Source organism: Miniopterus schreibersii (genome assembly GCF_964146895.1).
Source record: "Miniopterus schreibersii genome assembly, chromosome: 18".
In the NCBI taxonomy this organism is placed as follows: Eukaryota; Metazoa; Chordata; class Mammalia; order Chiroptera; family Miniopteridae; genus Miniopterus; species Miniopterus schreibersii.
The window spans coordinates 1,015,964-1,031,138 of NC_138121.1; the positions used below are offsets into that span (position 1 = coordinate 1,015,964).

Genomic DNA, 15,175 nt, shown 5'->3' on the forward strand with positions numbered 1-15,175 from the left:
CGTCCACCCAAAATGCAGGAGCCCCTTTTTCTTGGCCCCCAACCAAGCAGCAAGTCATCCAGCAGGGTGGGCGTGGCCAGCCTGGCACATCAGACTTGGCACCTGCTGGCCCGATGAAGCCAAAGTATTTTCCCCAGAATATTTTAATGTTTATCTTTATTGTTGAAAGTATTTATGGTCTATTTTTGGCTTTTTATAACTTGGCACTTGGAATTCTTACTGAGCATCACTATCACTCGTGGCTACATCGGTTTCTAGGACAAATGGAAGCCAAGTCCAGGTTTTGGGGGTGTTTCGTGTGGGTTTGTTTTTCTTCAAAATTTTCCTCATTTTATTATTTTTAAGTATGTTCTTATTGATTTCAGAGACAGGAGAGGAGAGAGAGAGAGAGAAACATCAATGATGAGAGTCATTGATCCGCCGCCTCCTGCATGCCCCCTGCTGGGGATTGAGCCCGAAACCCTGCCCTGTGCCCTGACCGGGAATCGAACCCCAATCTCCTGGATCCTAGGTCAATGCTCAACCGCTGAGCTACACAGGCTGGACAATGAATTGAACTGCCGACCATTTTCATTGGCTGGAAGGGTTCCTTCTACGATGCTTTCTTTGTCCTGTGTTTCAAAGGTGTTTGTGCCAGTTCACATTTTAGGGGGAGCCTGGAAGTGAATGTGACCACTTGACGCCGGGCTGTCCTTTCAATCTTGTCCCCCTTCCCCAGGCCCCGTTTGCTCCCCACAACCAAAAACTCCACTTCCCCATCCACAGGGAGCCCTCGGAGGCCGCACATTAAGATGGGAGACGCCGGGGGGCCGCCCTTCCCCGGCTGCGGGTTGCAGGGGTGTCTCAAGCAGCTGGACCAAGAGGAGTTTCGGACATTCAAGGACTTGCTAAAGGAGCGCGCTTTGGCACCGGCCACGGGCCCCCTCCCGTGGGCGGAAGTGGACGGTGCGAGCGTGGACCAGCTGGCCTCCCTGCTGCAGGAGCGCGGCAGAGGGCCTCTGGTCTGGAAGGCGGCCGCGGACATCTTCCAGGAGATGAGCCTGCCCGCGCTCTCTCAGAAAGCCAGGGAGGAGATGGAACGTGAGACGTGGGGCCGACCAGGGGGTAGCAGAGAAGCCGGGGGGTCTTGAGGTGCCATGGGAGCCGGGAGGGCGCACCCCTGCAGTGTCTCAGTGCTGAGTCTCCGCCTGGCTGGGAATTGGTGTCGTCCGTAGCCGGTGAAATAAAGGAGAAATCAGTAGAAGGACCCTCCACCTGGGCAGAATTTGGTTGATCTTAGTAGGATTTGGAGTCTTAACTACGTATTAAGCTTGAGTTTTGGATGTACCCTTTGGTGTAGTGTGACTCGGGTGTGTCCCCTCCTACTCTGACCCTCGGGTTCCACGTCCTGGAACAGTCGCTGTGATGCTTATAGGGGCCACTGGGAAGGTTTGATAAGATGGCGTAGAGAGCGCTGGCTGGTGTGGCTCCGTGGTTAGAGCATCGGCCTGCACACTGAAGGGCCTTGGGTTTGATTCCCGGTCAAGGGCACAGCCCTGGGTTGCAGGTTCCATCCCTGGTCCTTGGTTGGGGAGGCAACCGACCCATGTGTGTGTCTCACACGGATGTTCCTCCCTCCTTTCTACTCTCTAAAAAATCAGTGGGGAGAACTACCCTCAGTGAGGATTAGCAAAACAGAAAGTGGGTAACAAAGCGTTGTAGCTGGTTACTGAGGAGCTGTGGGGGTTGCCCCGGGCTGAGGGACTGAGGTTTGAGCTCCACTCGGGTGGGACCTCACTCAGAGGATTGGTGCCGTACCGGACCGAGAGACTCGGGTCCAATGGTGGGTTATCAGCAAAATAGGGACTGAAACTTATGTTCCCAAGTTGAAAACTGGAGCACTCCCACCCAGCCAGGGTGGCTCAGCTGGTGGACCATCACCAGGCCAGGACACATGCCCAGGTTGTGGGATCGATCCCCAGTTGGAGTGCATTTGGGGGCAACTGATCAATGTTTCTCTCACATTGATGTATCGATGTTTCTCTCTCTCCCCTCCCTTTCTCTCTCTAAAATAAACATTTTAAAAATCTGAGCACCCTTCCCATAAATCTGTGTCTCTGTGACGGTGTCACCTGAGGCTCTGACTGCACTGTCCCCATTACAGGCTTGTCATGGGATAAACTGACTCATCTTGCTCCCCTCAGTAATTTGGGGAGTACACTTTAAAAATGTTTTAAAATTAATTTTAGAGAGAAACATTGATTTGTTGTTCCACTTATGCATTCACTGGCTGATTCTCGTATGTGTCCCCACCGGGATCGAACCCACAACCTTGGTGCACGGGGACGACTCTCTAACCAGCGGAGCCACCTGGTCAGGGCCATTGCTGTGACTTTGCGGCCAGCGTCCTGTCATGTGCTCTGTTGCAGAATGTTCACAGGCTGAGACACCAGAAGACTCTACACCTGCGAAGACTGACCAGGGGACAAGCAGGGACGAACGTGCCGGTCAGCGTGGGGAGCCGGGTGAAGGGTTTCTGTCTGGGTCCAGGGCATCACTAGCCACCAAAGCCTGGTCATTTTTTTAGTCTATTTCTGATTAACTGGTTGACTGACTTCTTTCTTTTTTTACCTTCTACCTAACGCATCAGTAAATCATGAGACCTACTCTGAAGGAGGACTCGTTTCCACCCCTTTCTTCCCGGAGCCTGTAAATCAGAATCAACTCGCTTGAATCTCTAATCTCTTTACACTCTGGTTACGTGAAATCCGTCTTCCCCACACTAACAAGCAAGGAGATCTTTTAAAAACTTCCATCGGCCCTGGATGGTGTGGCTCGGTGGTCAGGGTGTCAGCCCTCACACCGAAGGGTCTTGGGTTCGATTCCCGGTCAAGAGCATGTACCTGGGTTGCAGGTTCCATCCCTGCCCCTGGTTGGGGCACGTGGGGGAGGCAACCAGTCGGTGTCTCTCCCTCTTTCTCTCCCCACCTCCCTCCCTCCCTTCTACACTCTCTGAAAAGCAATGGGAAAAATATCCTCAGAGGAAGATTAATAACAAAACTCGACTGTCTGATCCAGACCCTTACTACTTTTTTTTTAAATAGGTTTGTTGGTTTGTTTTTTTTCATTGATTTTTAGAGAGAAGGGGGGGTGTCAATCAGTTACCTCCCGCACACGCCCCAACCAGGAATCGAACCCGCCACCCTTTGCTGTACGGGACGACCCTCCAGCCAACCGAGTTCTTTACCCCTGTGCCTGACCTCTCACTTCAACGACTTGCCCAAAGGTCTCCGAAGAACAAAAAGCAGAAATGAGACCAGGACCCATACCTTCCCTCTAGACCCTAGTGCTCGTTTTAAGCACCCCTGCCCCTCCGGCTGAGCCCATGGTTCCGGGTGGGTCAGGCGGTGAAAGCTGGCATTGCAAACTGCATCTCGGGGCTTCTGTGGGTCTGACCTGCATAATTCACCTAAGTGTGTGGGATTTTATTCTTCTGCCTTTTTTTTTTCTTTTTTTGCAGAAATATCACAAGTTATGGAACAAGATGACACCACAGCAGCACAGACAAAAGACCAAGGTAAACAACTCTGGTTTACTCATGGTTGTTTTGGTTTTTTGCCATCTCTGTCTCTCAAAAAATCAATAAAAACATATCCTTTGGTGAGGAATAATAACAATAAGTCACCGAGAAGAAACAAAGCCTCATGTACATAGAGTGTCTGAAATCCACACTGTCTTCCAATTTGTTTCCTGTTTCTCTTCTCCCCTCTCTGGTCCGACATAGGCCACGGAGGTGACGAAGGGGACTACAAACGTCACCTGATGACAAAGTTCGCCGTGACGTCGGATGCCCACCCCGGCTTTGAAACCTTTGCCACGGATTGTCCACAAATGCAAACCTTGTGTGGCGCGTTCACGCCAGACCAGCGGGGCTTCCGGCCGCTCACCGTGGTCCTGCACGGGAGCTCAGGGGCCGGGAAGTCGGCTCTGGCCAGAAGAATCCTGCTGCGCTGGGCCCACGGAGAGCTCTACCCGGGCGTGTTCTCCTACGCCTTCCTCCTGGACGCCAGAGACACACCGTCGAGGAGGAAAAGCAGCTTTGCTGAGTTACTCTCCAGGGAGTGGCCGGACTCCGTGGCCCCCGTGATGAAGATCATGTCCCAACCAGAAAGGCTGCTGTTTGTGGTCGACGGTTTCGATGACCTGGTCTGTGCCTTCAAAGATGCTGACACGGATGTCTGCGTCGACTGGACAGAGAAGCAGCCCGTGTCTGTCCTCATGCGTAGTCTGCTGAGGAAGGCTCTGCTGCCCGAGTCCTCCCTGATCGTCACCATCAGGGACGAGGGCATGAAAAAGCTCGAATCCATGCTCGTCTCTCCCCGCTGCCTTTTCGTGGAAGGAATCTCGATGGAGAGAAGGATCCGGTTCTTCCTCGAGCACGTCAAGAACGGGGACCAGAAAATGCAAGTCCTGCACAAGCTGCTCGACAACCACACGCTGATTGACAGGTGCCAGGTGTCCATCACGTGGTGGCTCATCTGCCAGGCTCTGGAGCTGCAGGCGGCCTCGGGGAAGGGCCGGCCCCCGAACTGCCAGACCCTCACGGGCTTGTACACCGCCTTCGTGGTCCATCAGCTCGCCCCTCGAGACGCGCCAGGCCACCACCTCAGTCCGGAGGAGAGGGTCGTGTTGAAGGGCGTGTGCCGGATGGCCCTGCAGGGCGTGTGGGCCATGAGGTTTGTGTTCTACAGCGATGACCTGGGCGTCCACGGGCTGACGGAGCCAGAGCTCTCCCCTCTGTTTCGCAGGAACATCCTTCGCCGAGGCGGCGGCAGGGAGAGGTGCTTCATGTTCCTGCACCTGAGCCTGCAAGAGTTCTTTGCCGCCTTGTACTACGTGCTAGAAGGACCGGAGGCAGAGTGGGATCCCCACGCCCTGTGTGTGGAGAACACGAAGAGTCTGAAGGAGCTCCAACAGATCAGCTGCAACGTCCACTTGCTCCAGGTGAAACGTTTCTTGTTTGGCCTCATGAACAAGGACGTGGTGCGGGCCCTGGAGGGCCTGCTGGGGTGCCCGGTCACCCTGCTGGTGAGGCGCGTGCTCCTCCACTGGGTCTTCCTGTTGGGCCGACGGGCCGACACCACCTCCCCTCTGGACTTCCTGGACTCCTTCTACTGTCTCTTCGAGACCCAAGATGAAGACTTTGTCCGCCTGGCACTGAACGGCTTCCAGGAAGTGAAGCTAACGATGAACCGGCCGATGGACCTGTTGGTGTCGTCCTCCTGTCTCCAGTGGTGCCTGCACCTGCGGGAAATTCAGATGGATGTCGGGGAGATCCTCCCGGAAGGCGAGTCCGCCGAGGCGTGGCCCGTGATTCCGCACGGGTGAGTGCCCCTCTACAGTTCCTTCCTTCCCCGCTCGACATGGGTGTTCTGAGACGGCTGTCGCCACGGTGAAGCTAATGAGCGTGTCCTTCACTCGCATGGCTACCTCTTCTTGGGCGTGTGTGCCTGGTGGGAACACTTAACACATTGCGTACCGCTCACGGTTTTTCTCGTGTTTCGCGCGCCATCTGTTAAAATCCATCCCGTGGAAGCAAATGTTTCTTTCCTTCTCCGATGCAGGATGCAGACCAAGCCCCTGGTTAGCAAGTGGTGGGAAGACCTCTGCCTCGTGCTCAGCACCCACCCCAGCCTGCAACAGCTGGACCTCAGTGGCAGCGTCCTGAACGAGCGGGCCATGAGGACCCTGTGCGTCAAGCTGAGACAGCCAACCTGCAAAATACAGAAGCTGATGTAAGGCTGCCCAGACCCTGCTACCTGCCCCTTTGTCTGGCCATGTCACAGCTCTCCTCTCCCACCTACTAAGACCAACCTATGCAATGTATTCGGAGGGGACTAAGTGCTGTAGGAGGTACAGGAACCAAGTTCCAAAAGCACAGGATGGGGAGTGACTAAAGACCTTGTGAAGGGATTACTGAGGTGGGTCATTTATTCGGGGTCTTGATGGATGAACAGGAGCTGGTTAGTAGGGGGAAAAGGGAGAGGAACTTGTTTAAATTGGTCCTTAGAGCTTTTAGGCGAATTCATAAGGTCACAAATATTAAATGCCTAATAAGTTCCTGAGTCTGTTGTAGATCCTGGGTACTCACCAGGCACCCGCAGTGGGAGATGAAGGGCTAGTCCTACTTTGAAGGTTCCATTCTTTGATTTTTTTTTTTTCCTTCCAAGACCAAGCCAAGCCCATGTGACAGCCAACAGGAGAGCCAGTCAGGCTCTTGACTGCAAATGTCTTCCCCTTCCTGCCATTTCTGCCCGAGTGGTTTCCTTCCCCGGGCCTGTGCCAAGGAGCTGGGTGACCCAGGACCATGCACAATGCCCTTGTCACCTTAAGTCCTGCACAGAACTTAACTGCTCCACCAGCCATTACCTGAACCCTTTCCCCAGGGGCAGCCCTGCCCGTAGCTGTCCCTGCTTTAACCTCTCCTTACGCCCTGTGACCTGCTCTGATCCATGCCGTCACCGAATCTGCAACGCAACAGTAATACATGACAGCAAAGGGATACAGGGATTCCAGAGGTGCTAAGTAAGCCCTCCAAGGCCTCTTCAGATCCCTGTCTCCCTAATGAACTGCCTCAGATATTCCCCACGAAGTCGCACGTCCCTGTTGGTGGATGGGCTTTAACCCAAAGGTATCATATGATGTACATGCTGTTCTGACACTGGACTTTTTCCTTCAAGTTGCTGTGTGTGGTTCTAGTCTTCGTGGATATACCGTATTTTATTCTTTAAGGGGGGTGGTGATTACTTTATTTATTCCTCAATTAGTTGATCTTCCATATTATACTAGTTTCAGGTGTACAGCACAGTGATTAGACATTTATATACTTGGCAAGGTGACACCCCGATGAGTCTGCGCCCGGCACCGCCGTGGTTGCTACAATGTAACTGTTCCTGGGGCCGCGCTTTACGTCCCGGCGCCGGGGCCTGTCGTGCAACCACCTGCCGCCCTCGGCTTCCTCCACCCCCGCGGGGACGTGCTTATGGGCTTTGAGGTGGGGGGGGCAGCGAGAAGCTTCGAGACTGGTTGCCTCCCGCCCTCCCCAACCGCGGCCCCCTCCCTCCCCGTCCCTCCCCTCCCCCCGTTTCTCCCCCTTCCCCCCCAAAATCGAGGAAAGAACATCCCCAGGTGAGGGTTACGGGACGCGACGCACCCGCCAAGCGCTGACGCCCCGCTTGCCTCCGCAGGTTCCACGGGCCGGGCCGCGGCTGCCGCCCCCTGTGGGCCGCGCTGCTCGCCAACCCGGGCCTCCGGCACCTGGCCTTGGCCGCGCCCCTCACCGACCGCGACGTGGGCGCCGCGTGCGCCGCGCTGACGCACCCCCGCTGCGGGCTGCGGACTCTGAGGCAGGTCCCCGCGCGCTTCTGTGTGTGTGTTACTTTAACCCCCACCCTAGGATATGGGGGGGCAGCAGTCCATCGCCGCCTCCGCCCCCGCCCATCACGCACGTTTGCCGTCCCTGTAACTTGTCACTTTGTAGCAGGAAAGTTCCCGTCCCCGCCCACACGCTCCCCGGCTGCACGTCACGTGGCCGCGCCCGCTGCAAGGCAGGCTGGGAAATGTAGTCCAGCCCCGCGTCCGCGCGGAAGCAGGCACAGCTCCGCCCGGTTGGGGAGCGGGGTGCGGGGTGCAAGGTCTCCCTCGGCCTCCAGAGCGGAGGGAACCCCGGGGGCCTCGAGGGCATCGTGCTGCGTGAGCCACGGCAGACAGCGAAAGACGAATGCTGTGGGGGCCCCTCGCCTGTGGACTGGGGGGCGGGGAGCCCAGCCCAGCCCAGCAGCTCCACGGTTACAGCCTCGGCCTGTCCACCAAAGGGTCGTGGGTTCGAAGCCCGGTCAAGAGCATGTACCTGGGTTGCAGGTTCCATCCTTGGACCGTTGGGGCCCTTGTGGGAGGCAACCAATGGATGTTTCTCTCTCGCATCAATGCTTCTCTCTTTCCTCCCTTCCTCTCTCTGAAAATCAACTTTTTCGCCTGGGCGGGGTGGCTCAGTGATTGAGCATCGCCCTGTGATCCAGGCGATCGCAGTTCGATTCCTGGTCAGGGAACAAGCCGGGGCTGTGGTCTCAATCCCCAGCAGGGGGCGCGCAGGAGGCAGCCGATCAATGACTGGCCATTGATGTTCCTCTCTCTCTCCCCCCCTTCCTCTCTCTGAAATCAATAGATTTTTATTTTATTCTATTTTTTAAATATATATATGTACTTTTAAATCTTTAAAAAAAAATGCTAGAGAGAGAAGGGTGGAGTGAGGCGGGCAGGAGACCTGAGCCATGGCTTGAGCTGCATAAAGACCTGGGGTTGGGATGAGCAGGGATGTTGCAAACGGAGGAGCAGAAGCAGCTCAGACTCCGAGGCCACACACAGTAACCAGGACGCAGCGTGACCAAGAGGCTGGCGCACAGGCAGTGTGTGTGTCACATTCTCTGTGTCTGTAGGTTGGATTACTGTGCGTTAACCCACACCTGCTGTCCGGTGATCTCCCAAATCCTGGTGACATCCAGCAAGCTGAAATCCCTGAGCCTCGCGGGAAACAAGGTGAAGGACGTGGGCGTCGCGTCTCTCTGTGAGGCCCTGAGGGTCTCCCAGTGCGCCCTGCAGAAGCTGATGTGAGTGGCGCTTCCTTTCACGGCCCTTATCTTGTCTTAACTGAGGTCAGCCAAGTAACCGGGGTGGGGAGGGGGATCGGCTGCTGCATGAGCCAAGGGTTAGAGTGGGTACTGTGACCTCATGTTGAGGTTCGAGAAAGGCCCGATAAATAATACCCGCGTCTTTGCCACTGAACTCTGACCGTATGTGAAAGATTGAGCAGAACCCTGGCCTGTGTAGCTCAGTTGGTTGGGCTTCGTCCGGTGCACCAAAAGGTTGTCGGTTCGATTCCCAGTCAGGGCAGGTACCCAGGTTGTGGGCTTGACCCCTGGTAGGGGACATGCAGGAGGCAGCAGATCAGTGTTCCACTCTCACCAATCAATGTTTCTCTCTCTCTCTCTCTCTCGCTCTCCCTCTCCCTCTAAAAAATCAATTAAAAATCTTTAAAAAATTGAGCAGAGCTAAACTTGTAGAGTCAGGGAGTAGACGGTGGCTACCAGGGGCTGGGGTGGGGGAGGGAGAACATGGGGAAATGTGCATCCAAGGGCACAAACTTCCAGTTATCAGGAGCATGAGTTCCGGGGATCTAAGGTACAGCATGGTGATGACAGGGGACAAGACCGTGTTGTGTACTTGCAAGTTTCAGCAGTGTGGTTAGAGCTGCCACCTGGGGTAAGCGCTCTGTTCCCATTCGCACCATCTTCACAAACGACCCACCTGGAAGGAATTGTTTCCGTGCCGTTTGCTGACAGAGGATGCGGAGTCCAGCAGAGGGGAGGTCTCTTGTCTAAGGTCACACAGCCAAGGCGTGAGCTCCTCTTTGATACCTAAATAACTGACCTACTGCCTGGGGATGTCCTTGCAGACTGGGGAGCTGCGGCCTCACAGCTGCCGCCTGCCGGGACCTGGCCTCCGTCCTTGTCAGCAACCAGAACTTGACCCACCTGGACCTGTCGACCAACAACCTGGGGACAGAAGGCGTGATGCTGCTGTGTCGAGGCTTAAAGCTCTTCACCTGCGCTCTCCAGAGGCTGATGTGAGTCCGCGCGCCTCCCCGTGAGTGAGGACCTGGCAGCTTTGCCAATGGCGTGTGCCTGTCTCGGAGTGGGAGCTGGGAATGTCAGGAGGGACCTGCCACATGTCACATGCCTCCTAGAGCTCACACTCCCTCGTAAAATTCTCTCTCCGTTTGCTTTTTTTTTCTCTTTTTTAAAATGTATTTACTGATTTGAGGGGTGGGGCGGAGAGGAGAAACACTGATCTGTTGCTCTACTTCTTGGTGCATTTATTGGTTGTTTCTTGTATGTGCCTTGACTGGGGATCGAACCCACCACCTTCTGGTGGGTGGGATGACACGCCAACCAACTGAGCTCCCCAGCTGGGGTGAGCATGAGAGTGTTTGTCACTCTCCTTCTGTGCTGTCACCTTGCCCCATAGAATCACTTTGTTTTCTGTCATTCCACCCCCTGGACCAATGAGCCCACCGATAACCTCATGGGAGCAAAAAATATACCTGAGTTAATGGCAGACCAACTGCCAGAAATTCTGCTGAGGAGCAGAACCTGGATGCATACGTCTGCCTGGTGACGCATCCTGAGGGTCCCCGGGAACTGAGTGACGGAGACATGCTGAGTGTGGGAGCTGGAGTGAGAATGACGACTGCCCCCTAAAGATGTCCGTGTCCTAATCCTTGGAACCTGTGATGACAGGGCCTTCGTGGCAAAAGGGAAAATGCAAATGTGATGAAGGATGTTGAGATGGGGAGGGGACTCTGGGTCAGCCGCCCAGCCCTAGTGTCATCACCAGCTTTCTTAGAAGGGAGGGAAAGAGGCGGGAGATTCGGAGGAGATGTGGCGTCGCTGGCTGGGGACGGGGGAGCAGCCTGCAGAGGCTGGAAAAGTCCCGTCGGGGCGTGTGCGGGGGGCCACCAATCGATGTCTCTCTCACATCGCTGTTTCTCTCTCCCTCCCTTCCACTCTCTCTGATAAACAATGGAAAAAATATCCTCAAGTGAGGATTAACAAAACAAAAAAAAAAGGGAGAGGGTTATAGTATCCAGCATGTGCAAAGAACTTCAAGGTCATCCGTCACTTACACCCAACAACCTTCTTAGTGCGAACATAATCCCCTCCCAAATGAGGAGCAGCTGAGGCCAAGAGGAGCGACCGACCCAAGGTGACACCGAGTCCCCTTTCCCTTGCGTGTGCCCCACAGGCTAAGGAATTGCCACCTGGATGTCATTGGCTGTGGCTTTCTTGCGCTCGGACTCATGGGCAACCGACATCTGACGCATCTGAGCCTTAGCATGAACCCCCTGGGAGATGACGGCGTGAACCTTCTGTGTGAGGTCATGGCGGAAGCAGCGTGTCACCTCGAGGACCTGGAGTGAGTTTCCCATGGTTTCGGGGAGGGGCAGGGAGCGGGTCACCTCTACCAGAGTGGGGGCTGAGGTCCTAGAAGGTCAGGAGGCATGAGCAGGGGGACTGGAACCCCCAAAGTTAGCTCCAGGGCCAGGAGCTGCAGGTGAGTTGATGTGCCGGCATTACATCGAGTGTGGGAAGGGCGGGAATCGTTCTGCACGGGAGCCGCATGGCAGGACCCGTGGAGCTCTGGGTCAGCGGATCTCCCAAACCTGTTCACTTCCCAGAGCACGTCCTCTTGCCCCAGCTTAATCTTTGGCTCTTTATTTCTTTAAAAAAATTTTCCCACTGCCCGGCCAGTGTGGCTAAGTGGTTGAGCGCTAACCTATGAGCCAGATTCCCAGTCAGGGCCCGGGCCCAGGTTGCAGGCTCGATCCCCAGTAGGGGGCGTGAGGGAGGCAGCCGATCAATGAATGATGCGTCATTGATGTTTATCTCTCTTCCTCCCCTTCTCTCTGAAATCAATCAAAAAACATTTAAAAAATAATAATTTTTTCTCCACTGATTTTAGAGGGAAACATCAACTTGTTCCCCTCATTCATTGGTTGCTTCTTGTATCTCTTTGTCTCTGTCTCCCTCTGCAGGTTGGTAAAATGCCACCTCACTGCCGCCTGCTGCAAGAACCTGTCCTATGTAATCACGAAAAGCAAACACCTGAGGAGCCTGGACCTTGCTGCCAACGCCCTGGGCGACAGTGGGCTGGCAGCCCTGTGCGAGGGACTGAAGCAAAGGACGGCCTCCCTGAGGAGACTCGGGTGAGCGCCTGGGATCGCCTCTGAGGGCTGGGCGCAGAGGAAGGGGGTCCGAGCTGACGCGCTTGAGCTGAGTCCAGGCCCTGACTTTCATGATTCCGTCCAATCAGACAATGCAGCCCGAGGCAGCCTTCCAGCTGGGCTCCGGCGCATGGAGGGAGTGAAAGGGCGGGCCTTGGGAACGCTGTCTGGAGGCAGTAAGCACTCAATATGTGTTTATTGGACAAGCTGTGTGTGCTGGGCATGGTGCCAAGGGGTGGCAGGACCGAGGCAGGTAGTTTGCAGAATATACAGTCTAAGAGAAAGAGGGACCAAAGAGGCAGCAATGACATTGGTTGGTTCTCCAACCGTAGTGTCAGCATCAGAATCGCCCAGGAGGCTTGTTAAAATGGTGCTGGTGCACCCACTGGAGTATTATTCAGCCACGAAAAAGGAATTCAGCCACGTGTACCAACACACGCTATGATGTGGATGAACCTTGAAAACATGAGGCTGGGTGGCATGAAGCCAGTCACCAAAGGCCACATGTTGTATGATCCATTTGTATGATATGTCCAGGATGGGCAAATCATGGGGATGGGCTGGAGGGGCTGCCTAATGGGTATGCATTTCTTTTCGGGGGATAGAGACAGTTTGGCTCAGTGGTGAAAGTGTCAATTCCTAGTCAAGGGCACGTACCTGGGTTGTAGGTTCAATCCCAGCCCCGGTCGGGTGCATGCCGGAGGCAACCGATCTCTCCCCCTCTCCCTCTTTCTCTAAAATCAATTTGTATACATATAAATGTAAAATAAATGCAGATGTTTTTAGCCTTTCCCCAGAGCTACTGAACCAAAAACTCGAGGGGTGAAGCCCACTGCTCTGTTATTTCTTTTTAAACTGTGAAAATGGAAGTCAGCCCTGGCCAGTCTGGCTCAGTGGTTAGAGCATCGGCTTGAGGACTGAAGGGCCCTGGGTTCAATTCCAGCCAAGGGCACGTGCCTCGATTGCAGGCTCGATCCCCATGCAAGCAGGGGGCAACCAATCAATGTGTCTCTCTCACATCGACGTTTCTCTCTCTCTCTCCCCCGTCCACTCTCTCTGAAAAGCAATAGAGAATATATCCTCGGGTGGAAAAAAAAAAAAAAAGTTGACCTCTGGGGTCACTCCTTAAGTTTCGGCCCTGCAGGTTGGAGGCGTGCGAGCTGACGTCCGACGGCTGCGAGGCCCTCTCCTCGGCGCTCTTCTCCAACCAGCACCTGAGCAGCCTGAACCTGCTGCGAAATCCTTTGAGCGCCAAAGGAATCAGGAAGCTGTGCCCGGCCTTCGCACATCCCACGTCTCAGCTGCGCGTCATCGGGTGAGTCCCTGGCCGTTGTCTTCTGAGGCACACACCTTCTCTTACATGCTTGTTGGCAGAGGAGGGTTATCAGGGACGGGGAGATCGTGGCCAAGCGACCAGAGCTTGACCCAACCAATAATACCCACTGTGTCCTGGGCACGGTGCTGGGTGCTGGGGATCCAGGGCCACGGGAGACGGAGGCAAGGAGCTGATATCATGGGGCTTATTTTGGGGTGGGTTTGGGAAGAGTGGAAAGAAAACACACACATGAAATGTTTATCCTCAGAAAACTAAAGACAGGATTGCTGTCTGAGCCAATAACTCCATTTCTGGGTATGTAACCAAAAGTACCAACAGCAGGGGCTCGGGGAGAGAGTCGCACACCTGTGTTCACGGTAGCCCAGAGGTGGGAGCAACCCCAGTGCCCATGGAAAGGTGAATGGACAAGCAAAATGCGGCCCATCCATACAGTGGGATATTACTCAGCCTCGAAAGGGGCGTTCTGACATGTGCTACACTGCGGCTGAACCCTGGGAACATTGTACCGAGTGAAATAAGCCACACACAAAGACACATCCTGCACAATCCTACTCATGTGAGGTGCCCGGGCTGCTCAAATCCACAGCCTAGGAAGTAGAACGGTGGGGGCAGGGGGGCCGGGAAGAAGGGGATGTTGTGTGTTGGGCACATAGTTCTGTTGGGCCAGATAAAAAGAGCTTAGGGGCCTGGGTGGTGGTGAGCGTTGCAGAACAATATGAATGTGCTTACTGCCACCCAACTACACTGAGAAGCGAGTAAGATGGACATGGCCTCCCTGCCGGTGTGGCTCGGGGTGGAGCATCGGCCTGGGCACCAAGCGTCCTGGGTTCGGTTCCCAGTCAAGGGCACGTGCCTGGGTCGCAGGTTCTATCCCCAGCCTCGGTGGGGACGCGTGTGGGAGGCAACCAGTCGCTGTCTGTGTGTGTGTCTCTCTCCCACTCTCTAAAAATCAATGGAAAAAATAAAAAAGAGGAGGGCTCCGACCTTGCTGGGGGTCCCCGGGACTCGGAGGGAGGCACAAGGGTAGGACCAAGCTGCGGGGTCATGAGCCCTCTGCCTCCCCAGGCTGTGGAAATGGCAATACCCTGATCCAGTCGTGCGGCTGCTGGAGGAGGCCCAGCGACGCCGGCCGTGCCTGGTGATCGACGGCCGCTGGGATCGCTCCGAGCGGGGCGAGCGCTGCTGGTGGGAGGGCTGAGGCCAGGCCGGCCTCCCCCAGCGCCGGGCGGGCGGAGGGGCCTTGCGAACCGGCGCCTGGGGCCTGCTGTGCCCGGTTCCGAGGCCGAGGCCCTCCCCGGGCCCCCACTGCTGGCGGCCCTTGCACGTCCCACACACCCCGGTCATTGCCTGGCCTCAGGTGGAGGGCGGTGGCAAGTCATAGGACCCGAGTCACAGGACCCGTCACAGGACCCGACTCGCTCTGGAATGTCCTACCTCGGGGCCTACAAGGGGCGGGGGGGCAAATAAACACTGAGCATTTGGCAGAAGTGTCCAGTGTCGTCCTTGCCCAGGGGGAAGGTGACTCAGGAGCAGAGGTGGTGCGCCCTGGCCGGATGGGTCAGAGCGTCCTCCCCATAGGCCAAGGTCGCGGGTTCGATCCTGGGTCAGGTCATGAGCAGGAGTCAACCAATGAAAGTATCAGGAAGGGGAGCAAAAATCTCTCTCCCTTCACTCTCAAAATCAGTTTTTAAAAAAAGAGAAAGGGGCTCTGGAGCCATGAAAGGACAGGGAGGACCCTCGGATGCATGTGACCAGGTGAGAGCGGCCAGGGTGAGTTGGCTGCACACCCCGTGGCTCCAGCGACGGTCCCAGAAAAGGCAAAACCGCGGACACGGTAAACCCGCTGCTCTCCAACCAGCAGCACGTTCTTATAACAAGGAAGTATTTTCCCGATTTCACAAACCCTGTGCTGTTCTCAAGTACTCGATGGGGCCAGCTGACACCAGCATTTTTCCAGAGCCCCCCCCCCCAGGGAGCTCCAGAATAGGAGTCCTTACCTTGCGGGGCTGCAGGGCGTCTGT

The 15,175-nt window shown here is 55.5% G+C and overlaps 1 protein-coding gene across 1 annotated transcript; it reads left to right on the plus strand.

The window, feature by feature from the left end:
• Positions 1–791: 791 nt before the first annotated feature.
• Positions 792–14,352, plus strand: NLRP5 (NLR family pyrin domain containing 5; the record flags this gene model as incomplete). The annotated part of the gene is made up of 11 exons (XM_081118997.1): positions 792–1,080; positions 3,500–3,556; positions 3,764–5,363; positions 5,604–5,774; positions 7,227–7,385; positions 8,418–8,645; positions 9,491–9,661; positions 10,840–11,010; positions 11,630–11,800; positions 12,963–13,133; positions 14,220–14,352. 11 exons carry the CDS (start codon positions 792–794, stop codon positions 14,350–14,352), a joined length of 3,321 nt encoding a protein of 1,106 aa, XP_080975123.1.
• Positions 14,353–15,175: the final 823 nt, after the last annotated feature.